This window comes from Eschrichtius robustus, chromosome 8, assembly GCF_028021215.1.
Source record: "Eschrichtius robustus isolate mEscRob2 chromosome 8, mEscRob2.pri, whole genome shotgun sequence".
NCBI lineage: Eukaryota > Metazoa > Chordata > Mammalia > Artiodactyla > Eschrichtiidae > Eschrichtius > Eschrichtius robustus.
Window position 1 is genome coordinate 72,809,792 of NC_090831.1, and position 17,863 is coordinate 72,827,654.

Genomic DNA, 17,863 nt, shown 5'->3' on the forward strand with positions numbered 1-17,863 from the left:
CCCTGATTTCCAAATCTTGTTCTTTTCACTGCAACATGGTTGGAAACAATAGTCAAAGGCAAAAATTTACTTTTTTTTTTTTTTTTTTTTTTTTACTGTAAATGATAAGTTGGTTAATATTATCCAAATTGATTCAATAGAGCCAAAGAAAACTTCCTTTGCATCTCTTTCCCCAAGAACATTTTACACAAATTGAAAGATTTGCATTTTATTTCCTTTCTTCTATTTTACTCTAATACACAAAAAAGATGGCAGTTATGATGAAAAAGCAATGAGTATGTAAAGTACAAACTGTAATCAGATGTTGAATAACAGAACTGACTATAATCATAGTTACAGTGAAAAGCAGTCCCGATTATTACTTTAAGCACTCTGGGTGCCACCTGCATCTTTAGAAACAACACACAAGCAGGACACAAAAAACCTTCTCTGGTATACAAAAAAATACGTACAATCAAAATAAAATTAAAGAGATTTTAAAGTGCAAATATAGTGAAGGAGATAATAACCGATCTACAACGTTTCTCAAATATATTGACCTACAAGTTAAAGGAAAAATGTCAGTGAACTAGAACTGTGTGAAACACAGATCTCTTACTTAACCTAATAAAAGACTTGAAGCAATAAAATGTAGGTTCCAAAAACGAATGATAAAAGCACAAGGTTTAAAGAGGTAGAGTATCTAATATAAGCCTTTATACATTTTAAAGAGAAGGAATTTGATGCTCAGAGAAGTAAAAAATTTGGTTAAAATCACACAGGCCATGAAGCTAGTGAGTAACACATTAGAGGTAGGAACCCAAGGCCACTGATAACACCACACTGCCCCAGACTCTTTACCACCAGGAAGAAAATTGGAAATCAGTAACAACTGTATTTACTAAGAGGAGTTTAATAGTTGCCTACCCATTGTTATTGTGTATTATGTGTATGTACATATATAGAGAAGAGGGAGTAGTGTAACGTAAGAGATATATATTATGAAGACATTGTTCCTTTTGTTCTCATTTTAAGTCCAAAATTTAAGCCCTCTTGTATGGTTTAGAGATGGAAAATAGTTGTACTTTTACATAAACTTTCAGTAAAACACTTCACATATTAAAAATAAATTTAACTTATTGGCACCATTATCACCAAGTCCAAAAAAAAATTATTTTCTGAAAACATTTCTCCTTTTTTTCCCAAGGAATATATCAAAGAGAGCTGCAACAATACCTCCTATCCCACACACATGCTCTTCTATGACACAACCTTACCACTCGCCAATCAAAAGAAAAAGTCTAATTTCCCTCCTCTTTAGTCTGGACCAGCCTTACGACAAGCCTGTATTCAAAGGAATGTGGTAGAAGGACTGCATGACTCCTGAGCCTATATCAGAAAAGGTCATGCAGCCTCTATGTGGTTCTCTTGGAACTCTAGTTCTATGGGAAGCCAGCTGCCACGTAAGAAGTCCAACCAGGGGTTTCCCTGGTGGCGCAGTGGTTGAGAGTCTGCCTGCCAACGCAGGGGACACGGGTTCGAGCCCTGGTCTGGGAAGATCCCACATGCCACGGAGCAACTGGGCCCGTGGGCCACAGCTACTGAGCCTGCGCGTCTGGAGCCTGTGCCCCGCAACGGGAGGGGCCGCGATAGTGAAGGGCCCGCGCACCGCGATGAAGAGCGGCTCCCGCACCGCGATGAAGAGTGGCCCCCACTTGCCGCAACTAGAGAAAGCCCTCACACGAAAACTAAAAGACCCAACACAGCCAAAAATAAATAAATAGATTAATTAATTAATTAAAAAGTAGCTATTAAAAAAGAAAAAAAAAAAAAAGAAGTCCAACCACCCTGAGATCACCATACCGGAGCGGCCACATGAAGGCATGTTGACTAACCAACACAGCTGTACACCCTTCCAGCCATCTCCACCAAGGTGCAAGTGAAGCCGTCTTGAACCTGCTACACAAGCTTTCCACCAGCTGAGTACTGCTTAGTCACCTCAGTCAGTGCTATGAGGAGTAGAAGAATCAGTTGATCCCTGCCTGAATTATTCCTGACTCACAGAATACATGTAATAATGATAAGATGATGGTTGTTTTAAGCCTGTAAGTTTCAGGATAGTTTGTTACAAAGCAATACTAGGAAAATATATCCGTGGACACTTGTAAATTAAAGCTATTATAGGTTAGGTTTTTCTTTAAAGAAAAAAAAAAAAAACCTCTTTATGAGATCTCCTATAAAACAAGTAAAATTATTGGTAACTTATTTACTACTCTCCCTGAAGCCTTAACCAAAACAACTTATTTGGCAGAATATATATGGGCGGGGGATTGGGGCTAGGGGTGCAACACAGGCCGGCAGGTCAGTTCTAGAAGATGTCAGGCCCGGTATTCAAAAACAGAAGAGATGATTAAATCATTTGATCCAGACAGAAAACAAAGATAAGTATATGGATAATAAAACTGACCCTAGCAACACACATTTTAAAGACACTTAAGGAATAAACCAAACCTTAATAAACTTAAACCTTAAAAGGCAAGGAGAGACTTTTCTCCCTAAAAGGATAGGTGACCTTTCCCCTCTTCTGACATCAGTCAGTGCACCTTTAGGATCACTGAAAACATTTATAAGCTCTGAATACTAAAGTAATTAAAAATAAAAGGTACTTGTTAAATAGAATGTTTTGGCAATAGCACACTGCTACATAATTTCTATGTCACTACTGCTCAAATTAGATTATTTGTGCTTTGGGGAACTCTGCAACATCTGGCAGAAAAATGACAGCATTGGGTGTATACAAACTTAGAACCTGAACATAAAGAAACCTGGGAGAATAAAATATATCTTTGAAAGATGAGAATTTACACTGACAGATGACAGAGACTGTGCTCCCTCACACGCTCATCCAGCTTTGCCCTAGAAAAAGATAATGGCACGCAAGCTTTAATACAACTTCCACAAGCAACGTGGGTACATTTTATAAACAGATGTTCTGCCAAAGAGTAAAATGCTTCTATTTTCACCTTTTTATTATGCTTACATCTTCAAACCAACAACCTAAATGGACTGTAAAATAAGAGTAATTCGGTTCAAGAATTTCTTTATTCTCAAGAGCTCTACTTGGCAGTAGAGGACCATGAAACAAATTGTAAGCATATTTAAACACTTCAACAAAATTGAAACAGATCATCTATATTTCACCATGTTTCATGGTATTTTTCGGTATTTATGTAATATGATTTGGTGAAGGAGATATTAAATCGGAATTTAGTAGATTTAGATTCATCACTGGCTAATGTAATGACTTTCGTCAACTCAATATATATACATTGGCATCATTTCTAAACTGCCTGTCAAGTTTATCTTGCTTTATAAAGAAACAGATGTACTTCAGAACACACTGATGGTTGGCACCAACTTTACCAAGTGATTTCATTATAATTTCCCAAATGGCAGCTGTTGGAGAGATAATGACTACAGGCAGTATATGAGTAAGACTGGTTTAAACATTGGGAAAAGAGAAGAATACTACAAAGAAAGATTACATCTTTACTCTTTTTTAACCTATTCCAATTTTTATAATACACAATGCAGCAAGAAAAAAGGGAAAGATCTGCAGGTAATACTTCGGGACACCTTTTAGTCCAGCCACCTCATTTTACGATTGATAGATAGAACCATATCTCAGAGGGGTTAAATGATTTGTCCAATGACAGAGAGACGGCATGTGGCAAAAATGTGGTAAGAGCCCGAGTTTACCATTTCCCAGTCCTGCTCTCCTTCTAACAATACAATACAGCCTCCTCAATGGGAAACAAGTTTCACAAATGTTTCTAACAAGAAAAGCCCATTAAAATATTGAGTGTTTTGGAAACAATAATTCATTTTGATATTTTCTAATTTCATCAAGGTGAACTTTTGTGAGGAATATCCATCATAGTCAGAGTCTAGAAATGCCGTTGCCTGGTGGCCACAGATGACAGACACCTTTTGACAGTAAGTAAAATGGAATGCAGAATGCAAACCATTAAATAAATCCATGTTTTTTGCATTACACACATCTTGCAGTCACAATGAACATCAAAAGACCCCCCAGTTGTCTTGTTGGATATAAAGCAATCTTTGAGAAATGGACATCCAGCATGCCTGCATTCTGATGGGGTAAGTGAAGCTTCTGGCTCCTTCACAGTTCTTTATCCTTTCCCATCTGTGAGTATAAGGCCCCTCTCATTTTGGACAGCAATGTGTACAGGCCAAGCCTTCTGTTTTAACAGGGCTTAAGTTTTAACAGAAAAGGAAGTTATAAATTAAGGTAGTGTTAGGGTTTCATGTTGTTCCCTTACCACTGTTTTCCTGAGGTTTAATCAATTAAAAATTTTTTTTTAATTTTTTAAACATTCTCTTCATTCAATTGCGAAACTCAAAGGCTCTGCTTTGGTACAGGATCAACTTAAATAAACTTTCAAAATAAATATTTAATAGTTTACAATTAAGACAGAAAATGTGTACTTAAATATATTTAATAATAAATTAGTCAATGGTTTCATGTCCAGTAATCTCTCTTCTGACATAGCACATATCCCTGTGACCAGGGGTTGACTCCGAACAAGGAGAGAAAGGAGAATTTCAAATCCCAACTCTCCCCAGCACCAAATAACAACAAAATCAAAACTTAATTTTAAAAAGTAAAAATGCATTATAAAAAGTGAGCTGTAACTCAATTCAAATGATAAAATGTATATAAGGTGTACAGCATAGGGGCCAGCTTACATGAAGAAAGGTCTAATAAATATTCTCTGTCTCAATTCAATGCTACTTTAAGCATTCAAACACATTGCTATATAAACATTCTTTCCCACCTTCTTCCACTCCCAAAACCATTCCTAGGCAACCTTTTTAAAGTTAGTAGTGATTGTTTTGCAAAGCAATGTAGTACAAAATCTTGGCTTTGTAGCTACATTCTGAATATCATGTCCTGTTCTCTGAAAGCCTTTTTACTCCTAAAAGGCACACAGTTTCAAGCATCCCCTGTTCACTGAGTGCTGCCGCTACTGATTTAACTTCCTTACTAGCTCACACCATATATGCAGGTAGAGAATAGTGGCCAAATTCTTCTGGGGATCCCTAATGTAATCATCTTTCACCCAAACAGAAGTCAGTTCAATATTTTAAGCTCCTCAAGACAAAACACATATTGAAATTTACAAAAAATAAGTAATGAGAATACTTTATGATATTTTTGGTAAAAAAATCCTTAACCATCCTAAAAAAAAGCTACAAAGAAGATAGTCGTTCAAATTCAAAGTAATTATTTTAAACCAATTAACACTATAAGGTTAAGCATTAGACAAAGGTATTCTCACTACCTAAATAAGTCTATTCATATTTTATTAGAGTTCTTACCTATGGTAGTTCTTAAAATAATTGACACTTTGTTTTCTAATAGACTCTTGCAAAACTTCAGACTTGCTACCACAGAATTCTTCTCCAACTTGCATCAACCTAGTTGGACAGAAAGATTTACATAAATTTCAGCAACATGTTTATTATAGGGAAAAAAGAGAAGTACAGGTCATCTTTATTCAAAGATAACAAATCATAAAAATTTGGATGTTTGAAGAAATTCTAAAGATCACATTCATTACAGTTTACAAACATCCAAAGGGCAGAAATATTTAAACACACTCACACATAACCCTAGCAGAAATTAGACTATGAATGTTCAATTATCTTTACTTCTATTAAGTTATACATTACAACTCAGTGATTCACGATTTCATTGATTATCATGGTTCAATAAATCAAACTAAAGAATAAGACAAGATCTCAAACACTACCTGCTGATTATATCCAAAACAAAGATGAAGTCATCATATTTGAATATGGACAAATCAGTTCCAAGCAAGTAGGTTTTTACTTTCAGCTGAACATCCTATAAAAAATAAATAAATAAATAAATATTTCAAGTAAATCCAAAATATAGAAAATAAGTTCTCAGAACCATTTTTTGTACAGTTACACATTAAAATGAGACAGGAATAGATTCTTAACTTGATAAAAAAAATATCTAGTTAGGCTAATAGTCAGCATATTTAGGGTGATATCACAGAGACAATTCCATGAACATCAGATATAAAAATAGTACAGACTTGGGGCTTCCCTGGTGGCGCAGTGGTTAAGAATCCGCCTGCCAATGCAGGGGACGCAGGTTCGAGCCCTGGTCCAGGAAGATCCCACATGCCACGGAGCAACTAAGCCCGTGCACCACAACTACTGAGCCTGCACTCTAGAGCCCGCAAGCCACAACTACTGAGCCCGCGTGCCACAACTACCGAAGCCCGCGTGCCTAGAGCCCGTGCTCTGCAACAAGACAAGCCACCGCAATGAGAAGCCCATGCACAGCAACGAAGAGTAGCCCCCGCTCACCACAACTAGAGAAAGCCCACGCAGCAACAAAGACCCAATGCAACCAAAAATAAATAAATTAATTTAAAAAAAAATAGTACAGAACACATCATCACTACTAATACACACACACATGCAAGATAAGAATTATATCCTCATACTAGATATACTGATAAAAATCACCATTATTTGGGCATGGTTCAGTAAGCTAGAAACCCCAAAATTATCAATTCAAAAATAATTAAAATTAATAAGATGATTGTGTGAAGTGTTTAAGTACAGTATATAAAAATTAATAGTTTTCACGTATACCTGGCTGAAGCACCTAAAAATGGAGAGATTTCATTTAAAACAAATATTGAAAATACAATATACTTAGGAATAACTTTAATAAGAGCTATCAGACCTATAACAAAAAACTAACGATTTTAATGGGATACAAAAGAAATTTCCATAAATTGGGAGTTAAGGGACTGAATACATAACTAAATACTGTAAATGTCAATTTCTCCAAGTTAATGTAGAGATACAGTGAAATTCTAACCAAAATCACACACACACAAAAACTTTTCTTCTGAACAATTATTCTAAAATTCACTAGAAATAATAAATAGACAATAACCTCTTTTTTAAAAATAGCACTTTGAAAGGATGAAGATATCAGTGATGATGGAGGACTTGTACCACCTATATTAAATATATTAAAAACTATCCAAAAAATGCTAGCAATATAGAGAAAAGTCAATGGAATAGGAAAATCAGAAACAGTTCTAATATACACATAAGAGCTTAACAAACAGCAGTAAAAACTACTGCTTTCTGATTATTTACTTTTGTCAAGCATTATACTAAGAACTTTACATATTATCTTTATTTTTAAAACTAAAACATGATATAAAAACATTTAAAATAAAGGAATAGTCAAGGATTTATCAGGAAAATATGAACAAAATAAATACAGCAATGGTAATAATAAAGCAAACTAGAATTCACTGCAAAATGCCTATGGAGAAAAGAGCTATTTTTTTAAATTAATAAAGAGAATTATGTACAATGAGGGTAAGTAAAGTGGTTATTAGTGTTGCATCATCAATCAACATGGCATCCGGTATAAAAACAAAAGCTGTTAGAAATAAAAGAAAAACCTGACAAAACTACAATCATTCTGGAAGATTAAAACTCCTCCCTCAGAACAGCACAGACCAAGAAAACCACAACCAAATAAGAATATAGATGAGAATAATACATATAAATAATAAACTGCTTTAATTTACATAGGGAACCTAATTCCCAATACAAAGAAGAAATACATGGTTATTTTTCAAATGCCCCAGGAAGAACTTTAAAAGTGGGTGGTTTATTAGGCTGTAAAGAAAATCTCAAATTCACAAAAAGTAGAAATATTCCAACCCTAATTTCCTATAGTAAAAAGAAAGAAAGAATAAGCATTTTAAAACTGTCACTTCTCACGTATCAAATATGTAAAGACTAAAAAGAAAATCTTGGAAGACCAAGACTTTCATATGGTTGGATATGTAAGCTCCATGAGGTCAAGGACCATGCTTTCACCACCGTCGTCTTAAACCCACAAACAGTGTGATACACATATTATGACTGATACAACATTTTTCCCTTAAAGGTTCTGACTGAGTCAAAATGCATGGAAAATTTGCGACAATATTCTAAAAACTGAAAAGTTTTTATAATAATAATCAAGGTGATTATGATTCTGAGTTTAGTTTTATGTCAGAAATGTTAACTATCTTATTATGCTTCTCAATCATCATTTATCATCTCTATAATAAATTTATGATGTCAATAAACTGTCACATGCTCACTTGTGCTTTAGAATTTAGCATTTCAGATATTAGAATTATGGTAGGTATAGCATATATTATATAACATCCCCAGTGGGGTCTAGGGCAGTATCCCAAAATAAAACACATTTATATCCCTTCAACATATGAATGTTCACCTTAATGGGATAAATAAATACTACAAAAAGCCAAATGACAATACTGGTCAGATTGTGCTATCAAATGAATTCAATTCCTGCCAGGTTTTGTCTGCCAGATGTGTTCTCAAAAAACATTTATTTTTCAGAGCTTTTGCCTTTTTCAATTGCATTGAGCTTTGTAATTTCAATTTAACAAACACTAATGAGTTCCTAACATACACAAAGTCCTGTGTAGAACTGGATGAGAATTGGGGTTGGAGGTGCAAAAGGGACTTGAAGTGGGTGGAGATGAAGATATTCTAAAACTTGAAACCTACAACACAATTATCTATATTCAATAGCATGATGACTTTCATTAAACTGGCCAAACACTTAAATGATAATAGCTTTACTAAATCTTACATTTAAAAGCTATTCCTATATCAAGAACGACATCAGGTTGCCAGACTGAATAGAAACTAGCTATATAAAATACCAGGCCAATAATCCAAAGTACTTTGAATTACCAGAAATTCTATCATAGATTCTACAATTTCAACAAAGTATAATTAGAGCCTGTTAGAAGACTAAATCAGAAACAACTCATATCTGACCCTAGAGAATGAAATTTTCCTTTCTGTTATACATAACATTCAGAAAAAAGTCAGCCCCAACCCATAATTAATGGAAAACTAAAAATTAGTTTCATATGGTCATATCAGAAAATACAAAAGGCGAAGCTCTTACCACTATCACATATTTAAATATTAAAGTATAAATTCAAATAGCATATCCAATAGAAAGTTATCAAAAGTTAGAAGAGCACTAAATTATAACTGCTAAGTGATTCTTGAGGAAATTCATGTTTTCAGTATATATTTTCCTAAACAATTTTTTCAAAAGAAATCCTATAAAAGATTTTCAAACTAAACATCAGCTTCATTAGAAAAATCAAAAATACATTTTAAAAGACCATAATATGGTCAAAGTGTCTATAGTCTGCTAAATTTTGAAGCAGTCCAAAAAGAACAAAGTTATCATCAAAGAAATTACACTTATCTAGGAAGTGAAAATTTTTAACAAATTAACAAATTTAGTTATCTGATAACAACTGAGCTACTAAACTGCAAAAGAAAAGCCAAGGAATACACATTCAGTCAATAAATACATAAGATTCACTCAAGGCACAAAAATCACTGACTTAGAATTCTTCATTCTGTTCTACACTCCAACCCAACTATGTCACCTATTATATAGTTATCCTTTTCCTAAAATTAATAGAAAAGGAAGAAAACCACACACACAAAATAAACAGTATCTCAATAAGAAAACAACTTCTTTAGGAAAGCACAAATCTGTTAGGACACTAAAAGCAAAACGTAATCAAGGAATATTTCCAATGGATATTTTCAAATTAAAACTTTTTCTACTGCCACTTGTAGTCAAATATAATTGACAACTAAATTACAGAACTCAAATGGTAGACTTATTCCAAAGAAAAACTAACATATGATTAGATCTGCAGGGAAAACAAACAAATACAGAAAACTTAAATACTGAATTTCTAAAACAACTTTGACATGAAGGTTTCTATTGCTTTGGTAAAAAAATAGTTTAAAAAAACCAAACCTGCCATATTCGTGTAAGTCCATGTTCTAATTTCTTTTTTATGTAGCCACGATCAAAATTTGTTTCTTCAGTACCCATCATATTACTCCCTTCTGAAAATAAAAGATGGTATACGTTTTAAAATTTGCTTCACATTTTTGTTTTCAAAAAAAAAAAATTGGATTCTCATATATTATAAGCATATGTAAAATATAGAAAATATTCTCAATATTTATACAACCAAAACAATGTCAAAAAATAGGAATTAGGATTAAACTCATTTGATAAGATAGACAAATTCAGACTCTGAAATGTTAAGTACTTTACACCTAAGACCACTCAGCTTATATGTGATCATAGCTGGGATTCCAACTTGGGTAGTGTGATCCCAAAAACCAGATTCTTAATGACCCATATACTGCCTACTGCCAGGGCATTACAGGACCAATTAACCCAATTTTCAATTAATATGCATGTTAACAAGAGTACAGAGTGCAAAAATGCTCATGCAGTGAGGCAATGATGCATACATTTTATATTTTTCATGATCCAAAATACTTTTATGCATTCCAGGTAAATAATCTAACAATGTCCAGTTCAACAGGTAAGATCAATGACCTGCCTCAAAATAATTCTCCCCCTAAAAGCAACTGAAAATACACATACACATTATATTTTAAAAATTATGCCTTTGTGCAAGTAAACTGCAGAACAACTGAGGATATGATCTCATCTGAGGCTAGCAGGGTACCCACTGGTAAGCAGCAGAAGGCCCTTTCATAGGCCAGGCCCCAGATACATGCCTAATGTACCTGTGACTACTCCTACAGCTTAAGCCATATCATCTGTATGGTCTGGCTATTAGGAACCCAGCAGCTCAGAGCAGTGCACCTGAGCTACAGCTTTAGTTTATTTAGAATGGTGAAGTGTTCGGATACCAGTAGTATCACTAGAGAACTACGACGGATGAACTCTAGAGGCCCTTTCAGCTGTATGAAGTTCTGTGAAGACTAACTTTTAAATTACTGATTCCTACAATTTTAGTCCTTAATGTGAATACGAGAGGAAGAATTTCTGGTGAACAAATAACTTTTTACAGCCCTAGATATTGTCAGCTGACTATTAGACTGACCAGAGTCCTCAACATTCTTAAATTATACAGATTAGGGTGAAGGAATTTTAGCAAAGAGGACTAAGTATAGAAGGTTCAAATGGAGTTTTATGTTTGAATCTATACCCCAGTGAAAATGCATACAATACATAATACCTGTAAACTATTAGCCTGAAGCAAAAAGCGAGCTTCACCATGATGAGTATATATTGTCTTCTATACTCATATCTAAAGTATGTATTAATTTTGTTCCAAACTTTTCCTTTGGTTTCTCCTTAAATAATGTACTAGAAAAAGGAAAAGAGGTGCTGAGATATCTAAACAGGTACCATATCTAGAAAAAATAAAGGTTGCCAAAACAAGATAAACTTTGTGGGGAAAAAATCCCTTAAGCCCAGGAATTCCCTAAGAAAAATGAAATTAAAAAAAAAAAAGGCCTATAGACATTTCATTATTATTATAATCATCTCTCTTGATCCATTTCCTTTGATGATATTAACAACAACCAGTGTAAGCACTTTTTACATTTTCTCTAAACTTTATAGCAATCCTACAGGTAGATGTGTTACTACACTCTGAAGCTTTTTGTTTGTTTTGTTTTCTTAAGCTATCATTTTAAGGAGCAAACTGAGGCCTGGAGATGATAAAGTGACTTCTTCACATTCTCGCCTTTGGTAAATGGCAGTCAAACTTTGAAGCGAGGTATCTCTGACTGCAAAGCCCACACTCCCAGAGGTAGTAGAGGAGTTGGGTAAAAATAGTCTGGCCTAGAATCCTGGCTCAACGCCCACCCCTGTTTTCTGCTTTCTCCTTTCTCTCTTCCTTTAAACCTCTTCCTCCCCCAACAATATTTCTAAAAGAATGAAAATCCTTCCACAGAATTTACCTTTCTTATTTTTTGCTATCTACATTTATGAGCTTCTTATGAGTCAAGATAAATATTAAACGTATTTCTTCTATATTACCAAAATCCTATGTTTAATCAAACTAAGATTTGAGCATTCCTCTACCCACCCAATCACAGAAACCAAACACTTCAGAAATTAGAAGTTACTAAAATAACTTGATTGACTAGCTATATTAAACTGTATGTAATACAAAAAAACAGGTACAGTATAATTTATTTTGCCCATACTTAATACTGGTAGACTCATTTATTACTTTTAAAAGTATTTTGAATACTTAATCTTAGCTATTGTTCAAGGATAATCACTTAAGATATATAATTACATGAATGAAGTAATTTAAACATGCCTAGTTAATATAATTTTCAAAGATTTGCTCTTTATGACTATACCATAGACATTTAAAGTTGTATTTTGCTTTCAAAGATGATATTTAAAAACATCATCTTTTATGAAATTTTTATGTCCTGCTATCTATTTTCAGGAAGAAAAGTATCAGTATAATTATTAATTCTTAGAATCTAGTTTTATTAGTACAACTTGAATATTAGCAAAAAAGACTTAATATTGAACATTAGCATTAATTTTATAGTAAATTTGGACAGACCAATGTCCTACCTAGTTTGCAACTCATTTTTTTTTTAAAGCTCTTTCTTAATAACTTAGTCCTAAGGTCATCACCACATATTCCTGGAAACTGGTAATACCTATCACATAAGAAGTCCTTCGGCCCAGTTAATCCCCAAAGGTAATAGAGTTTTTATAGTAGCTGAATCACTTTCTCTGGTAAACATTTAACCTATGGTCATCATGGTCCCTGAAATTCTAAAAGTATAGCTGTCCCTTTTCTTTCTCCTTACTCCAGAAATACGGCGTATTTATAGTTCAGTTTTTAAAATCATATCAAAATAATTTCCTACCAGAAGCAGAAGTAGTATCCTCACTGTCATGCTTTTCATGCCATTCCATAGTTCTGTAATAGCTGAGCATAACCTCCCACAGTGCTTTGCACAGGTCAGCAAGGCATGGAATATAGCTGTCTGGTGTAACATGCTGAAGAAAATGACAAGAGCCAACTTTCAAATTATCATGTTTACTTTAACACAAAGTTAATCAAAATAAAATGTTATGGTGTCAATCAAATCCATTGAAGAATTAGATAAGAAAATTTCTTCCACTGATATATCTAAAAAGAAAGTTCAATGGCAAGAAAATTTTGTTCAAGTAATTCCTATTTCAACATGGCTTTTTAGTATTCATTAGGAGTATCAGTCCATATACTATGAATCCACATACTACTGAATGGCAAGTGCTCTCATAACCAGGAGTGCAAACTTCCCCAAATATATTTTCTCAAAGCCATGTTCTTAGCATGAAATGCAGCTTCACACTCACCCTTGGACCCAAGTTACAACTTGCAAAAAGGTGGTCATATTTTACAAGTCAATCATTTTATTTATGTAAATTAAGTAAGTACCTTTGACAATCTGCAAATTCTGTAAATCACATGGATATAGATATTTCATATTTGACAACAGCATTTTAAAATGTTTTATATAACATGGCTATGAAACAATATGTGGTCCCAAATTTTCTCCCTAAAGGAAATGCATGGATTTTTCTCCCTCTATCCTTTGTAAAAACTATCAGTTTGTCATTCTGCCCTTTTTTTCTGCAGGTAGAGTAATGCCTCGATTCTATTTTGCAGGCTTTCTGTCTGTCACAGTGGAGCATCTGCTCCATCATTTGAGATTTCGTAGCATTTCTTCAATTTGTAATCAATCCACCACAACTGATCATGCTGATAAAACACTGAAAGGCTAATAAGACTATGATGTAAGCCCCCAAAATAAATAGCTAGTAGAAATAAGCTATATAGAAAGTATAGCTATGGTGTTATCGAGGCTCAGGAAATCCCAGTTGGTAGTCGTCCTCTCTCTTTCAAAAAGTATTTTCTCTCTCCATAATGATTTCCCCCTCCTCTAAATTCCCCATTTACTAAAACATTCATTCATCAAGCAATTAATAAGAACACTAATTTGTATGACTCAGCAAGTACACTTTTGTGTAGGCACGTCAAATCTCTGAAACTCAACTAAGAAGTAGTAAAATTAAGTTGTTAACCACTGGAGTCAGACTGCCCAAGTGGGGCTTATGCCAAGAACAGTACAATGGTTCAATCTTATAGGATCTATTAACATAATCTGTCACATTAATAGGTCTAAGAAGAAAAACAAAATGATTGTCCCCAAAGATGCTGAAAACCCTTTGACAAAATTCAACAGCCGTTCCTAATAATAACTCATGAGAAAATAAAAACGGATAAACATTTCCCTAAGATGAGGAAACTTTAGTGCATACCCACTGTGGTCAGGAAGAACACAAGGATGTCCACTATCTCCACTACTTTTTAACTATGTTCTTGAGGTACTAGCCAATGCAATTAGACTAGAGAAAATGATAAGAAGCAAAAGAATAGGAAGAGAAGAAATAAAACTACTTCTATCTGCAAATGACATAATATACCTAGAATATAATTCCTAGAGACTGAATGATAAAACTCAAACAGTAAAAGAATTCAGCAAGGTAGCAGGTTATAAAATTAACATATAAAGATAACAGAATTCATATACACAAATAATAACTATTTATAAGATACAATGAGAAATCTCCACTTATAATAACAACAAAAAAGATAAAAATTTTAGGAATAAACTTAACAAAAAATGATCCAAAATTCTATGAAGAAAACTGAAAGACATAAAGGTAGACTTGAACAAATAGAAAGACATCCCTCACTCTTGGTTAGAATGTCTCAACATCATCGAGATGTCAGTTCTCCCTAAGTTAATTTATGAATTTACTGAGATACCAATAAAAACAAGAAATAGATCCGGCCTCATATAAAAATATGGTATATGATAAAGATGGCATCTCATATCACTTAAGTGAAGACAGTCTTTTTCATTACTAGTGTTGGGACAACCTGATAGTCAGTTGGAAAAAGACTAAATTAGATCTACTCCTCACACCATCCACAAGAACAAACTCCAAATGGATAAGACAGCTGAACCTAAAAAATAAAACTATACTAGCACCAAAAGAAAACATGAGTTAATTCTTCTCTCACCTTGATATAGGTAAAGGCTTTCTAATTATGACTCAAAATTCAGTGGTAATGAAAGTAAAATTTGATAAATTTTACTACATAAAAATTTTTATAAATTTTCTATAACAACAACAACAAAACAACAGTAAACAAATCAAATGATAAACTTGAAAAAAGTATTCACAATACATGTCACAATAAAAAAAATCTCACATTTATAATGAACTCTTAAAAATTTGGGGGGAAAGGACCAAAAATCCTATAGAAAAATGGGAAGAAGATATAAACACACTTAACAGAGATATAAAGATGGCCCTTAAATATTTGAAAACATATCCAACTTCACTCATAATAGGGCAAATGTAAATTAAAACTACAGTAAGAAACAAATTCTCAGGCATCAGATCAGTGAAAATTTTAAAGCTGCCCGTTAACAAAGATTCTCCCCTTGACCAAACTCTAGCCAGCTCCCTGAGCCCTCTCCTTCATTAGGCCTCAATCTTGACCTACAAAGAGTTGAACAAGACACTAATGTAGTTTCTAGCAGCTCACGGCCACAACCCTAGGATGACCCTAGCACCCCTTAAAGTGCTTGCCTGAGAAAAGTCAAGGCTGCCAAAAGAATATATTGTTTGTTCCAGCTAAAACCTGAAGATAGGGCCCCTGTCTCCCAGTCTCTGAGGGAGAAGGTGGGAGCCTAACCCAGATGGGTTTCACATGGACCAAGCCCCCTTGTTTTTTGTAATTTTTCACTTCCTTGCTTCTTCTGAGCCCCTGCTCATCCCCCTTCCTAGTCCCTCTTTCTCCCTTTACAATGCCCAGTGACCCCTGTACAAATGGAAGCTGAGTTCAGTTCACAATGGATTCTTTTCCCCATTACAACAGTATATTACTGATTGAAATCTGTCCATACCACTTTAATTAGTGTCCAGTTTTGTTTATCTTTGATACCATATATACTCTGTTGGCAAGGCTGTGAACAAAAAAACAGGAACTCTCATCCACTGCTGGTGGGAATGCAAAATGATACAATTCTCTGGAAATGACTTTGACATTGTCTAACAAAACCACACTGTCTAACAAAACTACATGTGTATTTTCCCTTTGACCCAGCAATCTCACTTCTAGGAATTTATCCTGAAGGTGTACTTCAAACAATGTGAAAATACATACGCACAAGGTTATTCATTGAAGGATTATCTGTAACTGCAAAATATTGGAATCTATCTAAATGTCCAAACACAGGAGATCAGCTGGATAAACTATCTTCACACACAAAAAAGAGCACTTTGCAACTGTGAAAAATAATGATAAGCAGACATATACATAAAAAAATTTTTAAATAAAAAATTTTCCCTTTCATATGATACATATACATGTGAGAAAGGGAAAATTTATATATATATATATATATATATATGTCATAAGAAATAGAAAAAAATTTAATGATATATCTGCCTATCATCAAAAAAATAAACACAGTGAATATAAAGAAGAAAACACTGAAGTCAGTTACCTGTAAGAGGTGGCGTGGGGAATAAAAATGGAAGGAACACAGGAGGGAGTGAAACTTCTGAGTATACCGAATTGGCTATGGGTACCTATTTACAGAAAAATTAGAATGGCTATCCAGATTTACACATGGCTTGCAGAGATCAACACAAGTATTTCTGCATACTTATGCCATAATTTGGGGTAACCTTTTATGTTGACTTTCCCTGTTTACTATTATAATTACTACCTTTACAATGAACCAGTCTTGCTTTTTTCCTTGGTTTATTTTTACCACATCATTACAACTGACATAGCTCTCATACCACACACATGTAATGAAAACCGATGATGCACAAGGTCAGGAAAAAGCTAAAAGCAGAGGACAAAGAAAAGCAAAAATCACAAAAACATTCTGGGCTGCAACTCAAAAATCATTCACCGGAATAAAGGTACTCTTCTACAAACTTTCATAAACTCAACTTTGCATAAATTTGTGTTTATATTATGCAAATAAATTTAATCTAATTATATCCCAACATATCTTTCTGACAGATAAAAGGAAGGCAGTGTTAGTCTTATTTTTCCCAAAGAAAAATTATAACTATACAAATAATTGTGCTATAGCCCACCAATTAACTTTTATTATACTTGCCACAGTTTAACAAACCAGAAAATTGAAACTTGGAACTACTACCTTCTATTCTCCACCCAACCACTGTCTAGCTATATTATTTGCCTATTTATTCAAGGAAAAGGAGGTTCTTTACTGTGTTACGTCTTGACTATTTGCTAAACTTTAATGGGTTTGGATGAGATTATACACACAGAAATGTTTGTATGACATTTTTTTCAGAAAACGTTGAAATTATTTAGTGAAATTATACCAAGCTTTTTCTCACCAAACTTACTCAAGTGTAAATAATTCACAAACCTAGCTAGGCCAATGCCCATGTCTAAAAGTCTCCTAAACTTACCTTCAAAAATGTTCATATGTACAAACATAAGACTATGATGTACTGAGCAAGATGATTCTTACCTAAATTTATATTCTAAAATAGAAACAAATGTATAGATTCATTATACTAAATACACAGAAAGTAAATAGTTTAAGAAAAAAGGCAAGGTGGGATAGATATATAAATATTGTTTTTAATAGATTTAAGCCAAAATGTGTTCATCTCTGTACTTGAAGACTATGCTGACAATAAGAGTCATTTCATTTTAAAGTTGGACTCCAGAAACCACTTTCCCCTATACTGTGCAATCAACTAGTGTCAATTCTCAAAGCAACAAATGCTTCTGATGCTTTTAACACC

At 33.8% G+C, this 17,863-nt stretch overlaps 1 protein-coding gene across 1 annotated transcript in view; it reads right to left on the bottom strand.

Annotated features, from left to right (window-relative positions):
* Window positions 1–17,863, bottom strand: part of VPS50 (VPS50 subunit of EARP/GARPII complex) — a 130,111-nt gene that overhangs the window by 59,570 nt on the left and 52,678 nt on the right. Inside the window, exons 13-16 of the mRNA XM_068549991.1 lie at window positions 12,865–12,997; window positions 9,950–10,041; window positions 5,817–5,911; window positions 5,383–5,481 (exon numbers count right to left, since the gene is read on the bottom strand). Of these exons, the coding sequence (XP_068406092.1) occupies window positions 5,383–5,481; window positions 5,817–5,911; window positions 9,950–10,041; window positions 12,865–12,997 (419 nt within the window). The remainder of the gene's footprint in view (window positions 1–5,382; window positions 5,482–5,816; window positions 5,912–9,949; window positions 10,042–12,864; window positions 12,998–17,863) is intronic.